Genomic DNA, 20337 nt, shown 5'->3' on the forward strand with positions numbered 1-20337 from the left:
CCACCGCCCGGGGAGATACAGCCTAAACTTCCGGTATTAAAGCGAAAGCTCTTGCCTGAGCGGGATGCGGCCCCGCTCTATCTTTTCCCCGCTCTCTATGGTTGAAAATGCATGCTGCGTTAAGAGAACCAGAGTTGGGAAGCTAGAGCGGTTCGATACCGGAAGTGTGTGGAAGGAGTGTCTGCGGGAGGTTGTGCCTCTTTGCTCGCTCGCAGGATGGTGGAGAAGAAAATCTCAGGTACTTCGCAGTGGGAATGGGAGGGCGGCGGGGCTGCTGGGCGCGAAGGGGGATCGGTGTTCTCCGATTTAAATAGCAGTTGCCAAGAAAATAATGGGAAACAAGGAATGCATGTTTTGCATTGTGCTGAGCTGTGATCAGGAGCAGCCCTTTGCAAAACAAAGGATATTCTGGGAACCCCAAAGTAATGTTATAATCCGGCTTCCCACCTGCCGAACTATTATCAGCACCGTCGTTGGTGGAGGGTTTATTCCGCAGGAATTCTGCACATGTTCAGAAGAACGCTCTTGTTGAGGTTTCACTGTGTTCATCATAGCCCTAAACATATTTCTGCCCTTGGCTCGAAGGTCCCAATGTGGGCTGCAGCCATTAAAACACAATATTTGAAACAACTTGCAATCGCAGAAGCAAGGTGGGTCCTAGAAGTTTTTAGTGTGGACCCGGGCTTAATTTTCAACTAGCATTTAATGGGAAAACCTGCAACTTATGCAGATACTAGTTTAGCACCTGGTAATGAGAAAGGACCTTGGTGTGGAATCTGTGGCCTTCCAGATGTTGTAGGACTCCAGCTCCCACCATGCTTGACCATTGGTTATGCTGGCTGGGGCTGATGGGAGTTGGAGTCCAGCAGCATTTGGGGGGGGGATTCCCAATTCCTGCTACAAACACAGTATCCCTTTCATGGGTAGCCAATGGGGGTGCTCTTCAGAAGTAGCTGAACTCCAGCTCCCATCAGCCACAGCCAGCATGGTCAGGGGTCAGGCATGATGGAAGTACGTGAGCTTACCCCATGGGAGGGTATCTGAGCTTGAACAAAGTGCCTTTTGACTTGCCACTGATGAATGTCAGCCTCTCTCAACAATCTGGAAATGAAGGGACAGTGTTTCCTATTCGGAAGAAGCTGGCACCAGGCTGCCTCTTAAAAACTGAATCTGTAGGAGAGGATTTATTGTTTGTAATAATTTTTTATACTGTTTTATTTTTCTAAACAAATAAACAAATCTTAGCCATCTTAAAACAAAAGAGCAGAACCTTTCAAAACACCTAATTAAAACATTACAGATGAAAATCCAACACAATAATGATTCACATTTAGAGAAGCATGCTTAAACAGAAAAACAAAATGTTCTTGTGAACAACCAAAAAATTGCAGATAAAAATCAAATACAAAAATGCAATGCAAATTCCTCCTATGCTCTGGCATAGCCGCTACTTGCTCCTGCCACAGGATGGTGCATTAGTAGAACATATTCTTGAGCTAAATGTATGTGGTAGTGCGGTCACCATGGGGGGGGGAAATAAAATAATGTGTCTATTAGACCTCAAGGGTGCTTTGTGATGGTGGGGGGCAATGAGGCAGTTCCTTCCCCACCCCTAATGAAAGATAATCTCCAGATTCCCAGCTTTCTTTTTCCAAAAAAGAGTAAAAATTTCCAGCATTTGTAGAACGTCAGATATGAGGCCAGGTGTGCAGGCACTATTCTGCTCCTTTGTTTTGGGGAGAGACTAGTCTGTTCTCACCTTTCAGTGGTTTTAACCAATGAATGAAAGCACCAGGGCATAGACAACAGTAGTTAGGCTATCCCTGTCCATTTAGGGGGCATAGCTGGGCCACCAGCTGAAGCTGGTGGAAGGCAGTCCTTGCCACCAAGCTATCCTGAGCACAAGGCCACCTGAGCTTCAGTGGAGGCAATTCAAATGTTCAGGGGCATTGCGGAAGGCCCAAGGGGTGTCTCCCTTGGCAGACTGTGGGTTGCTTGGATTGGATGGATTTGATATCCCGCTTTATCACTACCCGAAGGAGTCTCAAAGCAGCTAACAATCTCCTTTCCCTTCCTCCCCCACAACAAACACTCTGTGAGGTGAGTGGAGCTGAGAGACTCCAAAGAAGTGTGACTGGCCCAAGGTCACCTAGCAGCTGCATGTGGAGGAGCGGAGACGCGAACCTGGTTCCCCAGATTACGAGACTACCGCTCTTAACCACTACTGGCATCAGACACAGCCCTCTCTCTTTTTCTCTCTCAGCACGGTCTCAGGACCCCAGCCAGAGGCGCATCTTAGACCGGGCCACCCGACAGCGGCGCCTGAACCGCCAGTTGGAGGCGCTTGAGAATGACAACTTCCAGGATGACCCTCACGCCAACATGCCCCAGCTTGTGAAGCGCTTGCCCCAGTTTGATGACGACGCTGAAACAGGTGAGGGTTCGTTTGTTGGGTTGACTTCTGTTGACTTCTGCCGTCTTCCTTTCCTCTTGGCGCTCACTCTGTTAACTTGCTGCTGGAGGTGGGTCACAAATTCCTCTCTATTTTTGTAATATAACTTTTTATTGAATTTCTGAATTTTTACATATTAACTTCAAATCTAATAGTTACATTGTTTCATACAGTGGCTTCCCATCCCTACCTCTACAGTGTTTTCATTCAAACTCTTTTCTACTGCATTATATATCGGACTTTTATCTGTTATATAAATCCCTCTAATACAATTACCGTATTTTTCGCTCTATAACACGCACCCGACCATAACACGCACGTAGTTTTTAGAGGAGGAAAATCTGTAGGCATGCCACCCGTAGGCATTCCCTCCATAACAGGCACAGACATTTCCCCTTACTTTCTAGGAGGAAAAAAGTGAGTGTTATGGTGCAAAAAATACGGTACTTTATCATTTTCTTTCCGCTGCTCCTATCTCAAATCCTGCCCGTGATTTCATTTCACTATACTACTTTTTCAATTAGTAAAAAAGGCCTCCATTCTTCTGTAAACAGTTCATCATTTCGATCTTTTAATCTTGCCGTCAGCTTTGCCTTTTCCACATAGTCCATTACTTTTAAAAGCCATTCCTCCTAGTTGGGAAGGTCACAAATTCACCTTTGAGGGTTGGCCAAGCTGGATGGAGTTGAGCAGATATGATGTCAAGAAAACGGGAAATGGTGGGAGACAAAGGTGCAATCGTGCACTCAAGATCCACTAGCTGAGGGGCTTTAGGATTTGGCAGAAGCCCCACTGATATGGTTCCACCATGATGCATGTGTTAGCTGAGGGGCGGGAGGCCTGTAGCTCTTTAGAAATTGCTGGACTCCAAATCCCATCATTCTTGACTGTTGGCCATGCTGGTTGGGGCTGATGGGATTTGGAGTCCAACAGCACCTCAAAAAAACCCCACAGGTATTCGTATTACAGCACTAACGGAACACCCCAGATATAGATATACCTAACACTGTTCCATCACACTGTACAAATAATAAATTTATGTATATTTTTCCTCAGTAAAATTTATTATAGACAGCAGCTAAAGCTTTTTTTAAATTTCAAATGCTAATGGGTCATTTCGTTCACAGTCCCTGAAAATAATGGATTGTTATTGGCCCTGGGAGTGTAGATAGTAACATTTATCCCCCTAGGTTTCAATTATTTTATTTTATTGGATATAACAATGCAAATGTTTGAGAGATGCAGAAACCAACAGGGCTTGCCTGTTTGACGTCATATGGCCCTCAATCTGAAAAAGAAAGAAACGGATGCAGAGCAGAGAAATGATTATTGAAGAGAGATCGTAACAAGAGCATGAATAATAAGAACGTGGAAGCACGGCAGAGCGGTCAGCAACAAGGAATACTATCGAATCCAGATAAAATTATACTTTGCATTCCCTGGGTTTTGTTTTTACAGGGAAGAAGAAGAAGAAAACGCGGGGGGACCATTTCAAGCTGCGTTTCCGCAAGAACTTCCAAGCCTTGCTGGAAGAACAGGTGCCTCTACGCCCTCCCTCTCCCCTTTGTGGGACGTGGGTGAGGCATAAATATTCTTTAACAGTTGCTTCGCTTATGTACTCCTTCCTTATGGTCTTATTTCCCACCCCATCCTGGATTTAATAGCTCTGTTTAAATATAAATGTTTGAACAAAGGCAGACATTATAGCCAAGCCATTGCAAGCATAAAAGTGCTTTGTTAGTTTTGCGCGAAATATATACATGTCGTTGGATTTGCGGCCTGGAGGCTGTGCTGTGTGTGGAGACGATTTAGTCAGAAAGCTCACTGGCCATAACGCCGCAAATGATCCTTACAAGAGCAATAGGCTTGTAAGAAATGTTGCGGATTGAATTGGGGGGGGGGTCAGGTTTATTGCAGGGTTGAGATTCGAAGTGGAGATATGCTCAAGGTTCCAGCCAAGCTCCAAACGTTCCTGTTCTTAGGCCGAGAGCAGGGGGCAATGAATGTGGGGCTCTCCAGAGTGTTTTGGACTACAGCTCCCATCAGCCCCAGATGTTGTGAGCAGTGGTCAGGGATGATGGGAGCTGTAGTCCCAACAGAATCTGGACAGGAACCATTTTGGCTGCCACGGGCCTAGAGGGATGTAGCGAGGAGGGGACCACTCCTCCCAGAGATGGAAAGGATAACTGTCTATACAACTAAGCGGAGGAATTAAGTTTTTGCCTTTAGCTTGGATTGGGCACCTTTCCATACACCCCAAATAAAAACTGAAGAAGAAGAAGAAGAGTTTGGATTTGATATCCCACCTTTCACTCCCTTTAAGGAGTCTCAAAGCGGCTAACATTCTCCTTTCCCTTCCTCCCCCACAACAAACACTCTGTGAGGTGAGTGGGGCTGAGAGACTTCAAAGAAGTGTGACTGGCCCAAGGTCACCCAGCAGCTGCATGTGGAGGAGCGGAGACGCGAACCCGGTTCCCCAGATTACGAGACTCCCGCTCTTAACCACTACACCCCCCCCAATATATATCATATATACAATATATCACCCCCCAAAAACCAGACGCAGGCCAGTGAGGACTGAGCCAGCTCCATGGGCATAGACTGTTGACTGAGGGGGAAAGCGATTGCACAGGCAGAACTTTGAACAGTATCATTCTATACTTCAAGGAAGCATTTCCTGGGACAGGTGTGTCCCTTATTATGCAGGCCAGATCAATATCTGCCCTACCCTTCACAGGCCAAATTGGACAGGGAGGCAGGGCTGCTCGCCTGTCAATCACCTGGCACCTCAGTGTCGGTAGGTGATGAGCCTCTTTTCTGTAAGCTGTTAGGGCATTTGCTTCACACTTCCTTCTCCAAGGAGTGTCACACACAGTTCCCCCCACCCTGTTTAATCCCGCGACAACCCTGTGTGGTAGGCTAGGCTGAGAGCGAGCGACTGGCCCAAGGTTGCCCAGTGAGCTCTATGGCTGAGTGGAGGATTTGAACCCAGGTCTTAGCCCAACCCTTACGCCACACTGGCCACACTTTGAAGCCGCACTCCCAGCGCTCCTTCGGAGAGCCCTCTTCCATGTGCATCAGATGGTTTGATTCTTCCCTATATAATGCATGGCGTGAGGCTTGAGTTCATAGGCGAGTTCATATCTTTTTCTCCCTTCTGGACTCCCCAACAGAACCTGAACGTGAGCGAAGGACCCAACTACCTGACAGCGTGTGCGCCCCCTTCCAACCTGCCCCAGCGCCACTTCTGCACCGTCTGCGGCTTCCCGTCGAACTACACGTGTGTATCATGCGGAACCCGGTACTGCTGCGTCAAGTGTCTGGGGACGCACCAGGAAACTCGGTGAGACAGGCTTGCAAACAGCAGCTCGCCCTGGTCGCCACCAGCATGGGCTGCTGTTCCGTTTCCTGACCCAAAACCGCAACTACCAAGGGGATTTTGAAAGAATAATAACACAGAACTGTTAGGAAAGCAAGTAGCTAATGTAGTGCCCTGGGGTGCTGTTGGCCTCCAACTCACATCAGCCCCTGGCCAGTGGCCAAGGATGATGGGAGTTGTAGTCCAGCAACATCTGGTGTGGTTGTTTAGCAGTATTCGTAGCCTGCCATTTTCTCGCTACAGTATTTAGTAGAAACGTAGGAATGTCATTGTGTAGTACTCAGAGCCTGAAGCTTTCTCTCTTTACAATGAAAATGTAAGGATGTTGTCACTCATTCCCCATTGGAGGATTTGCAGTGCCTCCTCGCAATCCTGGTTTTGCATAGTGGGGCAGGGGAGCGCAAGTAAAGGCAGGTTGCACAACTGCAGCGGCCATGACATGGGAGCAAGACAGGAGGAACATGGAGAGGGGAAAGTGATGGTTTAAACCAGGGGTCAACAGACTTTTTCAGCAGGGGGCCAGTCCACTGTCCCTCAGACCTTGTGGGGGGCCGGACTATATTTTTTTTTTTGGGGGTGAACAAATTCCTATGCCCCACAAATAACCCAGAGATGCATTTTAAATAAAAGCACACATTCTACTCATGTAAAAACACACTGATTCCCAGACCAACCGCAGGCTGGATTAAGAAGGCGTTTGGGCTGGATCTGGCCCCCGGGCCTTAGTTTGCCTACCCATGGTTTAAACAGTGCCAGAAGTAGGTGCAAAGTAGGTGAGCAGGTGCAGAGCCCCTACTTCAGGCATTGGCAAACTCCTAGCTAACAGGACTAGTGGTCAGGGATGATGGGAGTTGTAGTCCCAAAACATCTGGAGGGCCGAGTTTGCCTATGTCTGTAGTTGTTGTGGGTTTTTTAAAAAGAATTAAGTGGGTTTTATACAGCTTTTCAGGTGACTCTCACAAAGAGATTCATAAAAGACCATTACAGCAATAAACAGCTGTTAAAGAGAGCTGAAAATGCCTTGTTAAGCTTTCTTCTGAAACTCCTGCTCTCTCTCTCTCTCTCTCTCTCTCTCTCTCTCTCTCTCTCACCTGAAGGTGTCTGAAGTGGACCGTCTGAGATGTGTTCTGAGGAACTGCCGTGTGCTGCCTGTGGAAGGAGAATTTGTGTGGCGTACCTGTTTCCTTTGGATGAGTTGGGCCCTGGAGCTGTTCCTCGCTTTGAGGCTGAAGGACAGGAAACCAGGTTTCTCAGAGACGGAGAGGAAGGCCGCTTTGCCTGGCGCTATCATCTGTCGCTAGCGTTTTGAGTAATTAAAAAGTATCTGTGCTGTAGCCCTGGGGCTTGGATCTCTTCTTTTGAGTCGCCTGGGACTATTTGTCTGGCAGATTTATAGATTTGTACTTGGAAATTTCCAACCCGCTCTTTCACAAAACGCAACAACAACAATAATATCTTTATTGTCATTGCCCCCTCTCAGGTGGCTCACAACATATGAAATGCTGGGTAATGGGTCTCGGTCTATGAAGCATATTTAAAAATCATCAACAGACGTGCTGCAGCTTTGTCTGGTTCTGCTCGTCGCCAGAGAGCTGTTCACACATTACATTCAATGGGTGTACAGCCAGTGATTGCAACAGCGAAGCCGAATGTTGGAAAGATTCGTGACAGACAAAAGAAAGTGCTTTTTCCATGCAGTTCATAATTAAACTACCACGAAAGCCCCTCCCCCAAGCAGTAGCAATGGCCACAAATTTGGAAGGCATTAAAAAAGGATTAGACAACTTCAATAAGGCGATCGGTGGCTACTAACCTCAATAGTTGTATTCTACCACCACTGCTGGAGGCAATTCATTCATTTATTGAATTGATATACTGCTCTATATCCAGGGATGCAAGTGGCGCTGTGGGTTAAACCACTGAGCCTAGGACTTGCCGATCAGAAGGTCGGAGGTTTGAATCCCCGCGACGAGGTGAGCTCCCGATGCTCAGTCCCTGCTCCTGCAAACCTAGCAGTTTGAAAGCACGTCAAAGTGCAAGTAGATAAATAGGTACTGCTCCGGCAGGAAGGTAAACGGCGTTTCCGTGCGCTGCTCTGGTTCGCCAGAAGCGGCTTAGTCCTGCTAGCCACATGACCCGGAAGCTGTACGGCGGCTCCCTCGACCAATAAAGCTAGATGAGCGCCGCAACCCCAGAGTCGGTCACGACTGGACCGAATGGTCAGGGGTCCTTTACTATACCCAGAGGTCTCAGGGCAGTTCACAAAAAAGATCACAATATATAAAATCAAAATAAAAACAATAATCCAATAAGCCCCCCCCCCAAAGAGCCACATTTTAAAGGGTATAGGATGTTGATTAGGTCAGCCAAAGGCCTGGGTAAAAAGGAACGTGTTTGCCTGGTGTCTAAAGGTGTATAATGAAGGTGCCAGGCAAGCTTCCCTGGGGAGAGCATTCCACAGATGGAGAACCACTGCAGAGAAGGCCCTGTTCTTGTGTTGCCACCCTCCAGACATCTTGAGGAGGAGGCACACAAATGAGGGCCTCAGAACATGATCTCAGGGTCCAGGTAGCTTCATATGGAAAGAGGTGGTCCTTGAGGTATTGCGGTCCTGAGCCGTTTAAGGCTTTCTACGTCAAAACCAGCACTTTGAATTGGGCTCGAAACTAAACGGTAGCCAGTGTAGTCAGACCAGTATTGCAACCTGGCCTCTGAATTCTGCACTGGCTGAAGTTTCCGAACTGTCTTCAGAGGCAGCCCCACGTATAACACATTGCAGTAATCTAACCTTGAGGTTACCAGAGCATAGACAGCAGTAGTTAGGCTATCCCTGTCCAGATAGGGGCGTAGCTGGGCCACCAGCTGAAGCTGATGGAAGGCACTCCAGGCCACTGAGGCCGTCTGAGCCTCGAGCGACAGCAAAGGATCCAGAAGTACCCCCAAGCTATGAACCTGCTATTTCAGGGGCAGCGTAACCCCATCCAGTGCAGGCGACCTCCCAACCATCTGGTCTAGGGAGCCACCCACTAACAGTGCCTCAGCCTTGTCTGGATTGAGCTTCAGTCTGTTGGTTCTCATCCAGTCCATTACCAAGGCAAGACACTGATCCAGCACTTCCACTGCCTCACCTGCAGATGTAAAAGAGAAATCGAGCTGAGTGTCATCAGCATACTGCTGACAACGTACGCCGAACTTCCAGATAAACCCCGCCCCCAGTCGTTTCATGTAGATGCTAAACAACATAGGGGATAGAATTGAGCCCTGCAGAACCCCACATTGGAGGTTTCACGGGGCTGAATAGCATTCCCCAAGCAACACCCTCTGGGAACAACCATCCAAGTAGGACTGGAACCACCCCAAAGCAGTGCCACCCACCCCTAGTCCGGAGAATCACTCCAGAAGGATACCATGGTTGATGGTATCGAAAGCCGCTGAGAGGTTGAGGAGAATTAACAGGGGCATGTTCCCCTTCTCTCTCTCTCTCTCTCTCTCTCTCTCTCTCTCTCTCTCTCTCCAGAGGTCATCATACAGGGCGACCAAAGCAGTTTCTTTTTCTTTTTTAAAAAATAATGTTTATTAAAGTTTCACAAACAATAAAAAGTTTCAAAATTTAAACATAAGGAAAGCTTCAAAAATGAGAACATACAAAAACAAAACAGATAAAGAATACACATTAAAAAAAAATAGCAAAAGAAGGGAAGGAAAAAGGGAACAGAAAGAAAAACCAAAAAGCAAAACAGAAAATAGATTAGTATTTTCATATCTTATACTTCATTCACTAGTTTCTTGACCTCCTCACACCTCCCATTTTGTATTCCAGTTCAAATATTAAATTCAGCAAATCCTTACCCTCTAGCATTTATCCTTTATCAATCCCCATTTACATTTTCTTAAAAATCTTTTTACCAATACCACTTATTTTCAATCAGACATCATTTTAACATTCCTTAATTTTACAGTGCTTCTGCAAGTAGTCTTTAAATTTCTTCCAGTCTTCCTGACCAAAGCAGTTTCTGTGCCGAAACCCCGGTTGAAATGGATCCAGAAAATCAGTTTCTTCCGAAAGCGCTTGGATCTGGCCTCGACCACTCGCTCCAGATCCTTGCCCATGAAAGGGAGATGAGCAACTGGCCGGTAGTTTGTTAGGTTTTCTGAATCCAGGGAAGGTTTCTTAAGGAGTGGTTTTACCACTGCCTCCTTCAAACAGGCAGGGACCCCCTCCTCTCGTAAAGAGGCATTGATCGCCTCCCTAGTCAAGCCAATGGTTGCCTCCCTGCTGTTTTTTAATCAGCCAAGAGGGGCAAGGGTCTAGAGCAGGCACCCCCAAACTCGGCCCTCCAGGTGTTTTGGGAATACAACTCCCATCATCCCTAGCTAGCAGGACCAGTGGTCAGGGATGATGGGAATTGTAGTCCCAAAACATCTGGAGGGCCGAGTTTGGGGGTGCCTTGTCTAGAGCACAAGTGGTCGCACCTTGTCCACATCCTCAAGCCTTACCAACTGAAACTCATCCAACACAACAGGACTAGACTGCTCTGGACACCCCATGAGATTCATCTGCCGTAACAGAAGAGTCAAGGCCTTAGTAGATGCAAGTGATTTTATCCTCAAATTGCTTTGTAAACAAGTCACAGTGAGCTACCATTGGTTCTATCACCTCCTTTGGGCCAACCTGTAAAACACCACGTGCAACCCGGAAAAGCTCTGCCGGATGACATAATGTGGATTCAATGGAGGCAGCAAAGTACAGTGGTACCTCGGGTTACATACGCTTCAGGTTACATACGCTTCAGGTCACAGACTCCGCTAACCCAGAAATAGTGCTTCAGGTTAAGAACTTTGCTTCAGGATGAGAACAGAAATTGCGCTCCGGCGGCGCGGCAGCAGCAGGAGGCCCCATTAGGTAAAGTGGTGCTTCAGGTTAAGAACAATTTCAGGTTAAGTACGGACCTCTGGAACGAATTAAGTACTTAACCTGAGGTACCACTGTATGCCTTCTTTGTTGCCTTCACTGCCACTAGATGGGCTCAATAATGAGCCCTTACCAGTGTTCGGTTGAATTCATTCAGATCTTTCCTCCACTGAAGATGGCGACAGGCCAGGCAGCCAGCTCCAAAGCTCCACAGATTTTAATCGAGATTTTATTGATTTTAACTCGTTTTAAACCAAGTATTTTATTAACTATCAACTGTTCAACTGTCAGCCTGGAAGCTGGAGAGCAGAAGAATGTGGAGCTGTGAGATAAGCAATAATTAACAAACTTGGAGCTTATCTGTTCTGCCAGCATCCCGTTTATCAAGTGGAAGCCCGGAAGGTGGCTGAATAGGACACTGCAACTATTGAGATTTTAACCTTAGGCTTTTGAACCTAAACTGTCATCCAGAGGCAAGAAAAGAATCAGGAATAGTCCCAGTAATGATACTGGGGCCTAATAAATCCAGTAAGGAGGAGAAACAGATGAGAATGGACTCCTATCTCCCCACCGTAAGGACAACGCCAAACGTGAGAAATGGAATAATAGCTGCAGGATCCCCTCCACTTGCGTTCAAGCCATTTCCTGGCTTGTTTTCTCGCCCTAAGCTATGGAGTATATCAGGGGGCCAATCGGACTCCACAAAGTGGAAGAAGGCACTCATGGGCGATTGTGTCTATAGCCCGAGCCATTTGGCTGTTCCAAAGGTTGGTCAGGGTTTCAACAGGAACACCAGTCATATCAGCCAGAAAACCCCCTAGATCCATTTGGAATCCCTCTAGATCCATCTGCCTCTGAGGGTGGACCTTCCTAATTGGTCCCCCCACCTCTGCGGAGGGGAAAAGTTGCTGACATTCTAAATCTCAACAGGACCATGACAAGAGACAGATGTCAATGTCCCCCACCTTCAGATCACCCTTGTTAAGTCGTGGGTTGACATAGCAGCCGGCACAGCGATTTCTTCAAGTAGCTCTTTAATATGGTAAGCTGGAGTAGAACTGACTGCGAACAGCTCAGCCGGCCTGTATTTATAGGCAGCCGGCTGTCAACATTGTAACCACAACAGCCCAGAGTTCCCGCCTAAAATAACTGCCGCGGACCTGAGTGAAAACTATCTACAGACCTGAGTGAAAACTATATACAGTATCCCCCTGTTGGCCCAGGGTGAAACTACACTACATAACACCCCTCCCCACCGAGATAAGGCGTTAGTTACAATCGTAATGGTTTCCTTATATACAGCACTACGCGTAATGGTTCAATTAAGCACAAAAGCATATCGGTTACATTTCCCATACTTAGACCAACAGTGATACCTGTCCAACAACATAGTCCTTTAAATAAGTTGGGAGCTTGGAAACTCTGCCAGACCGCCGGGGACTGGTAGCCAAGTCCGGAGGGCCACACAGTTCTCGCTGAGGCTGTGGTGCGACCCTAGGTGGCGTTGGAACCAACTCCCCTGGATCCGCTGCTGTGGGTGGAGCCTCCGCAAGTGGAGTGGTCTGAGTCTGTTCTGAAACGGCTTGGTTCGGCTCCACGCTGGCAGTTTGCGAGGGAGGTGTAGGTGGGGCCTCGCCATCTGTACGTGTCTCTTCTGGAGCCGCAAGCGCAGTTGGGGGCACCTCGGTAGTGTCCAAGTCCCCAACCCTGCGCCTAAGCTGGTCTATGTGCCGTCGCCACAAGCGTCCGTCTTCGAGTGCCACCTGGTACGAGCGAGGTCCAGTGACTCCCACTACTGTGGCTGGCACCCAAGGGATGTCCCCCACATAGTTCCGGGCAAAGACCTGGTTTCCTGGGACAAATGACCGTGGTGCGTTGGCACAGCCTGGGGGTTCAGCCACGGCAAAGTCTGGGTGTAGCCGGTCGAGCGGTGACCTGAGGCGGCGGCCCATAAGCAGTTCAGCAGGACTCCTCCCTGTGGCCGCATGAGGGGTGATGTGTTGCATGAACAAGTATTCGGCGACCCGCTCATGCCAGTCTCCCCGGTCCAGGCGCGCCAGTGCCTCTTTTGTCGAGCGCACCATTCTTTCCGCTTGCCCGTTGCTGGATGGATGAAAGGGTGCCGTTAGGGCATGGCGGATGCCCAGTCCCAAAAGATACCGCTCAAACGTGCCTGACGTGAACTGCGGTCCGTTGTCAGAGACAAGGACATCAGGACACCCATGCGTTGCAAACAGGCCTCGCAGCACCCGGATGACAGCTTCGGTAGTGGTGGAGGGCATCAGGGCGACCTCCAGCCATTTGGAATAGGCGTCCACCACTACCATAAAGGTCCGGCCGTGAAAGGGGCCAGCCAGATCGATGTGCACCCTCGACCAGGGTGTCTTTGGCGTCTCCCAGGTGTGTCCCTTAGCTGCCGGTGGTGCAGGCCTCGACTCCTGGCACGCTTGACAGGCGGACACCCAGGCAGTGATGGCATCGTCCATATTAGGCCACCAGACGTAACACCGAGCCAACGCCTTCATTTTGACAATTCCCGGGTGGCCAACGTGCAGAGCCTCCAGGACGCGCTGACGGAGTCCCTGGGGAATCACGACGCGGTCTCCCCACAGCAGACAGCCGCGATGAGCTGAGAGTTCATGTTGTCTGGTTGCGAAGGGCTGGAACTCCGATGCAAAAGGCCCTTGTGGCCACCCCCTCCACACCCAGTTGAGCACCCGGCTGATGGTGCGATCCTGGGCAGATGCGGAGGCCACAGTGGCAGCCGATACAGGCGCTGCCGGAAGATCCTCAATCAGAAGGAGCGATGAAGCTGGAGCCGGGTCTTCCACAAATGCTGGAAGAGGGCAACGGCTGAGGGCGTCGGCATGGCCCATCGATTTCCCCGGGCGATGGATGAGCCGGTAGTGGTAGGCAGCCAGGAAAACAGTCCATCGCAGCATGCGTGGTGAGAGGACCGGTGGAGTTGGACGATCACCGGCGAGGAGGCCCAGGAGTGGTTTGTGGTCAGTGATGAGGTCAAAAGTCCTGCCATAGAGGTATTCATGGAACCTCTTCACTCCAGCCACAAGTGCCAATGCCTCCTTGTCGAGCTGGCTGTAATTCCGTTCCGTCGGAGATAGTGTCCTGGAAAAGTAGGCGAGCGGTGCTTCTCTTCCATCTGGAAAACGGTGACTAAGGACAGCACCGATGCCAAAAAGTGAGGCGTCGCAGGCAAGGACCAGCGGCCTGGATTCACTGTACTGTACCAGCACACTGTCTGAAGAAAGGAGAGCCTTGACCGCTTTGAAGGCCGTCGTCTCCCGATGACCCCAGGCCCAAGGCGTCTTAATGCTAAGGAGTCGGTGAAGAGGCTCAGCCACTGTGGCTTTGTGGGGCAGGAACATGTTATAAAAGTTCAGCAGCCCCAGGAATGCCTGCAACTCCGTTTTGTTCTTTGGGGTGGGGGCCTGCTGGATAGCGCGGATCTTGGACGTGGTTGGATGAAGACCGGAGGCATCGATAAGATAGCCCAGGAACTCTACCTGTGGAACGGCGATCTGGCACTTCTCCCTCTTTACCTTGAGCCCGGCCTCCTGGAACCTGGTCAGCACGGCACGGAGGCGCTCGAACAGCTGCTGGTGTGAGTCTGCAGACACCAAGACGTCATCAAAATATGGTACCACGCCCGGAAGCCCTTGCAGGAGACGCTCCATAAGGCTTTGGAAGATGCCAGGAGCCACACTCACCCCGAACTGCAACCGGCGGCAACGGAATGCCCCCCGGTGGGTGACGATCGTCTGGGCTTCAGCAGTGGCATCATCGACTGGCAGTTGTTGATAGGCTTGGGCAAGGTCCAGCTTAGCGAAGACCTTACCCTCACCCAGGGAATGCAGCAGGTGTTGGACAACAGGAACCGGATAAGCGTGCTGCTGAAGTGCCTTGTTGATCGTGCACTTGTAGTCAGCGCAGATTCTCACCGACCCATCTGGCTTGACAGGCGTGACGATGGGGGTTTCCCACTTTGCGTGGTCAACCGGCTCCAAAACTCCTTGGGCGATCAGTTTGTCCAGTTGTTCGTCCACCTTAGCCTTGAGAGCAAAGGGAACCCGGCGTGGCTTTAGCTTGATGGGGGCGACTTGTGGATCAAGGCCAAAGGAGATGGGCGTACCTGTATATTGGCCCAAGGTGCCGTCAAAAACCTCGGCAAAGTCTTTGACCAGACCCTCAGTCTCTGCGTTAGAGATGCAGTTGATGCCGGTGACTTCCAGGCCGAGGGCATCAAACCAGTCTAGCCCTAGGAGGCTTGGCCGCTGACCTTCGACCACCACCAACCGGAGCAGGCCCGAAAAATCCTTGAAGGCGATCCGGAACCGGCCAACGCCTACCACGGGAATGTCGTTTCCCTGGTAGTCTCTCAGGTGTACGCGGTGAGAGTCGAGTTGCCTTTTGGACACACTGGGTACCAGTCTTTTGATGGTGCTCCATGACACGATGGACAGGGCAGACCCGGTGTCGATCTCCATGTCACATGGAGCTCCTTCAATGAGCACCGTGACGTTCAGCTTGTGTCGCGTAGGCGAGTCGGTTTGGCCAATCGTGGTTCCAGACGGGCAGCGGCAGTTGGTGAGAGCGAAACAACTTTCCTTGGCAGACTGGAGTGAAGACTTGGACTTGCGAGTTGATGAAGGGGGGGTGTCAGACGGAGCCGATCGGCAGACCTTAGCGATGTGGCCCCTTCTGGAACACTTCCTACAGATGGCGTCTCTGAATCGACACTTGGCACGGGAATGGTTGCCTCCGCAGCCAGCACATTCCGGTTGGCCCTTGGACTTCTGTTGGAACTTCCTGCGCTCCCGCTTTGTCTGGTGCACGTCATCGTCTTCACTGGAGGATGCCTCATCACTGCTGGCCTCTTCATGATGCACCGGAACTGGCTCCCTAGCAAGACGCGGGCTGCTGGACTTGCGGATCTCCTGGGCGGAGCGTTCAGCAGCTTCTGAGGCCACAGCCTCCTCAATGGCTTTCTGTAGCGTGAGGTCTGGCTTGGCTAGGAGACGCCGTTGCAGATGGATGTCCCGGACCCCGCAGACGATTCGATCCATCAGGGCATCGTCTAAGTCTCGGAACTCACAGTGCATTGCAGCCTGTCGCAGGGCGGTGGTGTAGTTGTTGATTGACTCCCCCTCTGCCTGGTTCCGGTGGTAGAACGCATAGCGGGCAGCAATCTTGGACGGCTTTGGTGCGTAGTGGTTGCGGAGCTTCTCTTGGATCGTGTCCCATGGTGTTGCCTGGACTGCTTCAGGCGCAACCAACGCTCGGGCCGTCTCAAACACCTCAGGCCCACAGAGGCTGAGGAATAGGCCCCGCTTCCGATCCTTTGATACTGCTGTCAGCTCGTTGGCTTGGAGGTAGCAGTCGAACCGAGTGAGGTAGGAGTCCCATGATTCAGAGGCTGGCGCAAACGGCGGTAGAGGCACAAGTGAAGCCATGATTCCGATGCCGGCGTGAAGGGCGATGGATGGAACACAGTGCTCTAGCCAGAACAGTCAGCTCTGAATTGGTTCTGCCCAGTGATTTCGCTCAGTGATTTCGCTCTGTGATTCAGCTCAGTGATTCAGCTCAGTTCAGAGGCTGGCCGCATCTGGCTGTGCTCTGATGTCCATCTATCCCATCCTCGTCGCCAGTGTTAAGTCGTGGGTTGACATAGCAGCCGGCACAGCGATTTCTTCAAGTAGCTCTTTAATATGGTAAGCTGGAGTAGAACTGACTGCGAACAGCTCAGCCGGCCTGTATTTATAGGCAGCCGGCTGTCAACATTGTAACCACAACAGCCCAGAGTTCCCGCCTAAAATAACTGCCGCGGACCTGAGTGAAAACTATCTACAGACCTGAGTGAAAACTATATACAGTATCCCCCTGTTGGCCCAGGGTGAAACTACACTACATAACAACCCTCTTCCTGCCCAGTCGAGAAAACGAGGTCCAGAGTGTGGCCTGCATGTGCGTTGGGCCGGTGACATTGTTAACGGAGAAATCCGAGGGCTCCCTTGGGCAAAAACAACCAACCAGGATAACTTGGAGCAAAACAGCAGCCTGTAGGCTTGGCCTTTATTGAATACTGTCGCGACAGGACTCCCACCCACAACAAGATGAAGCAAAATGGAAGCCCAGAACAAAAGAAGACCCCAACTTTTATTAGTTACTAATCCCCCAAACTACACCCCTAAGACTACATCACAACTACATCACAAAAAGGAGGGGTTGAGGGAGGAGCTGTAACCTGAGTGTCCTGTCATCTGGCTGGTTCCTCCTTTTCCCCCTCCCCATGAGTACTTTCCAGGTGACAAAGGGGAGCTTGCAGTTTCCTGCCCCCAGAGGGAAGAGCTGATCATTGTCCTTTGATCCAGTCCGTGCTGAATCCACTCCCATATGCAAGTTCTTTGTGATCTTGATGGTCTTCTGTCTAGGACCATCAGGGTTGGCATAGCAACTGGGCAGGGCCTCCTGTGTATGTGCTGGTATGCTCAAGGGATTATGGCTGCCCTGTATCAAACCTTCCCCATTTTGTAGTCCTTCCTTCATGGAGTAAAAAAAAAAGTGGAACAGTGCAGATCCGATGTATGGTTGATTTTGTATGAATTTATAACAGAAGCGTAGTGTATGTAGTGTGTGTGTGTGTGTGTGTGTGTGTGTGTGTGTGTGTGTGTGTGTGTGAAGTTTGTACAAACTGAATGATTGGGGGGGGGGGTGTTTCCTGCAACAACATGTTGGGACAGTCCCATGCTTGTCATGGCGGCCATGAAGTCCTTGCGGCATCCCAGAACCAGCTGCCTTTGAATGCTACTTGTTGGAAACCTCAAGAGGAGAGAGTTCTGCTTGCAAGCTTCCCACGGTCATCTGGTTGGCCAGTGTGAGAACAGGAAGCTGGACTGAGCCATTTTGGGATGGCTGTTAATAGTGTGCTATTCCTTTGTACTGCTGCACCCAGGGCATATAATAACACTATTTAGGGATGGAGCTTAAATTGCCCTTCCAGTCTTGTCCAATGGATGAGCAGGGCAAAGAGAAATGTTGTTAGGAAGTGGAGGCATCATTCGGTTTTATTTGTAAATTATTAACCTGACACATCCAAAGTCTGAACTAGGAGATGCGTCTGAATTAGGGTGGCTTCACCTTTGGTTCTGAATACGTGGTCTGTGCAGAAGAGGGACGGGGAGGAGAAACTAGCCCTTAATAATCTAATGCTGGATTTTGATGAACAAATGGGCTTCAACAACCTTCACTTGAGGAGCCAAAGGAGACTGCCCACCGCAAGCTGCCAATCTGCTGACCTTTAAAGTACGTTCTAACTTTTGATTTTCCTTGTGGTTTCTAGGAGGTTAGAGACTTGGTGTCTATTCCCTGCCCAGGGACTTTTACAAAGGTCTTCAAAACAGCCTGTCCCTTTTCCTTCAAAGCTTGATTTAAAGGAGGGCAGAAAGAGGCTTCAAATTCTTCACCCAGGACCCACCCTGGTGTTTCTCTTTCAAGCCTCCAAGTTTTGAAAGAGAAACGAGTGGTGTGTTTGGTTAAGATGTTTGGTTTGAAGGTGGACCAGAGCTGTATCTAAGGAACAGCCAGGACTTTTATCCTCCTGCCCCACAACTGTATGATGTCAGGTGTGGGGCAGGTGGGTGTGGCTTCCCAAAAATGTCTTGGTGGACCATGTTTGAGCTGTGGGCTGGAGGTTGTCCCCCCTGCCCCGTTGTGCAGAGAATTGTGCTCTCCTCTGTCTGAGTGTTTGATACAAACCACAATTGTGAGCTCTGCGTACATCCTCGATGAAATTTGCAAACTGGAATGCCTTGCTAACTTTATGCAAATGTTCTAGTAAAGGTGTCCAAAGGTGAAGCATGAAAATGAATTCGGATGATTCAGTTTTCCTGCAGAAGATTATCAGCCTGTCGTCTCCATTTTCAGTTTCATCACAGGAAATACGACCGAGTGCTTTGGCATAATTTTATTGTGACTGCTGAATGTTTAGGATTTTTTGACTCAAGAGGCAATAACTTTTAGCACTGCCCTTCTTTTTGAAGAAGCTGCAAAACAAAAAAACAAAGAAAGAAAGCACATTTACTGTGGCAAAAATAAAAATAAAAATTCACTGCATCCAGCCCCAAGACAGCTGCGGTTCATTCAACTAGATATAGAGAATGTTCAGTGCATGGAATAAATTTTGCAAACTTGTTCCTTTCCATAATTTTTTTGTTGAATTCCATTATACCTTCCAGGTACATCGGCTGCATTATCATAGAATTGTCTGAAATCTATTTCAAGTTCACTGTAGTAGTATCAGCTCAGCCATACTTTCACAGCAGTTCAAAAAGACTAAGAAGGTGTTTAGCTGGTAATCCATCACGAGGGAGAAACATATCTAACAACAATAGTAAGTTGATCAACGTGGTAAACATCAGGTTGAATCAACTGCTAAACTAAAATAATCTCAGTACTGCTACTTGTCAACTGAATAACCCCTTCACATATGGTTTTGGAAAAGTTTGATGGTTGACCAGAGCCTTTACCACCATACTGATTTATGTGAAAACACAGGAAGGGATCAAATTTGGCAATTGGTTCAAGCAATCCAAGACCGTTACCATTGTTTAGTGACAAAATGTTTTCATTTGTTGATGTTTAGTTGTCTTAGTTGTGTTCGACTCTCTGTGACCCCATGAACCAGAGCATGCCTTGGAAACGCTCACTTTCTTCTCAAAGCTTCTCCTTTTTTTATGTCCATGGAGTTTTCTTGGCAAAATACTGGAGTGGTTTGCCAGTTCCTTCTCCAGGTGGATCACATTTAGTCTAAACTCTTGGCTATGACTTGTCCGTCTTGGGACAGCCCAGGCAGAGGGCCTTCTCAGTAGTGGCGCCTGCCCTGTGGAACGCCCTCCCAGCAAATGTCAAGGCAATAAACAACTATTTACTTTTAAATGACAACTGAAGACGGCCCTTCAGTTTAGGGAAGTTTTTAATGTCTGATGCTGTATTGTTTTTAATATTTGGTTGGAAGCCTCCTAGAGTAGCTGGGGAAACCCAACCAGATGGGCGGGGTATAATTAATAAATAATAATAATTCTTATTCTTATTCTTGGAGTTATTCAAGCCCCTTCACCATGACAAGGCAGTGATCCATGAAGGGGAAATGTTTTCATAATCTCTCCTAAGTGCCAAAGCCACATTCTGCCAAAAGGGAAATTGCCGCGATAACTCATTGAAGTACGTGCCTCCAGTAATCATGGGTGGAATCTACAAACCTATTTTAAAAAAAGGTTCTGAAAATGCTTTTTTTAAAAAGCATTTTTAAAAACACATTGAATTTTCCATAAGGCTCACCATCGCCATCGAGAGTCACATTGCATATTGCATTAAGCACACTTAAAACGTTTTATTTGCAACAGTATAGCTGAGTATAGCTCTGCTCTGCTCTTCTTGTGTTGATGTGAGCATCTTGTTCAGTATGTTAGCATAGTGTTCATACGATTTTAAGAGTTTAGGTGGGTTTGAAAAAGATAAGTGTGATGCTGATTGTCGAATCCAATAGAAGCTAAAGCTGTAGTCGTGGTAGTCTGGTTA

At 48.9% G+C, this 20337-nt stretch overlaps 2 protein-coding genes across 3 annotated transcripts; one reads left to right on the forward strand and one right to left on the reverse strand.

Annotated features, from left to right (window-relative positions):
• Positions 1 to 24: 24 nt before the first annotated feature.
• Positions 25 to 7165, forward strand: ZNHIT1 (zinc finger HIT-type containing 1). Of its 2 annotated transcripts, none has more exons than XM_083471280.1 (5): positions 25 to 238; positions 2264 to 2434; positions 3911 to 3990; positions 5626 to 5795; positions 6929 to 7165. In XM_083471280.1, the coding sequence occupies exons 1-5, from the start codon at positions 217 to 219 to the stop codon at positions 6948 to 6950; spliced, it is 465 nt and encodes a 154-aa protein (XP_083327406.1). In that variant the 5' UTR covers positions 25 to 216; the 3' UTR covers positions 6951 to 7165. The 2 variants fall into 2 exon arrangements, with proteins under 2 accessions (XP_083327406.1, XP_083327405.1); XM_083471279.1 differs by having other exon boundaries at positions 89 to 238; positions 3911 to 4029.
• Positions 7166 to 11023: 3858 nt separating this feature from the next.
• On the reverse strand, positions 11024 to 16671 carry LOC310692609 (uncharacterized protein; the record flags this gene model as incomplete). Its single annotated transcript, XM_083473552.1, has 3 exons — positions 14680 to 16671; positions 12175 to 12714; positions 11024 to 11042 (listed from the first exon to the last, which is right to left on the reverse strand). The coding sequence occupies exons 1-3, from the start codon at positions 16212 to 16214 to the stop codon at positions 11024 to 11026; spliced, it is 2094 nt and encodes a 697-aa protein (XP_083329678.1). The 5' UTR covers positions 16215 to 16671.
• Between the last annotated feature and the right edge of the window lie 3666 nt (positions 16672 to 20337).

Source organism: Podarcis liolepis (assembly GCF_965112155.1).
Source record: "Podarcis liolepis genome assembly, chromosome: 13".
NCBI lineage: Eukaryota > Metazoa > Chordata > Lepidosauria > Squamata > Lacertidae > Podarcis > Podarcis liolepis.

Excerpts from the sequence above, each read along its gene's own strand:
- ZNHIT1 (XM_083471279.1), top strand. The coding sequence starts at position 217 with ATGGTGGAGAAGAAAATCTCAG. Across the intron at positions 239-2,263 it reads GGTGGAGAAGAAAATCTCAG|CACGGTCTCAGGACCCCAGC; the intron begins GTACTTCGCAGT and ends TTTCTCTCTCAG. Across the intron at positions 2,435-3,910 it reads TGATGACGACGCTGAAACAG|GGAAGAAGAAGAAGAAAACG; the intron begins GTGAGGGTTCGT and ends TTGTTTTTACAG.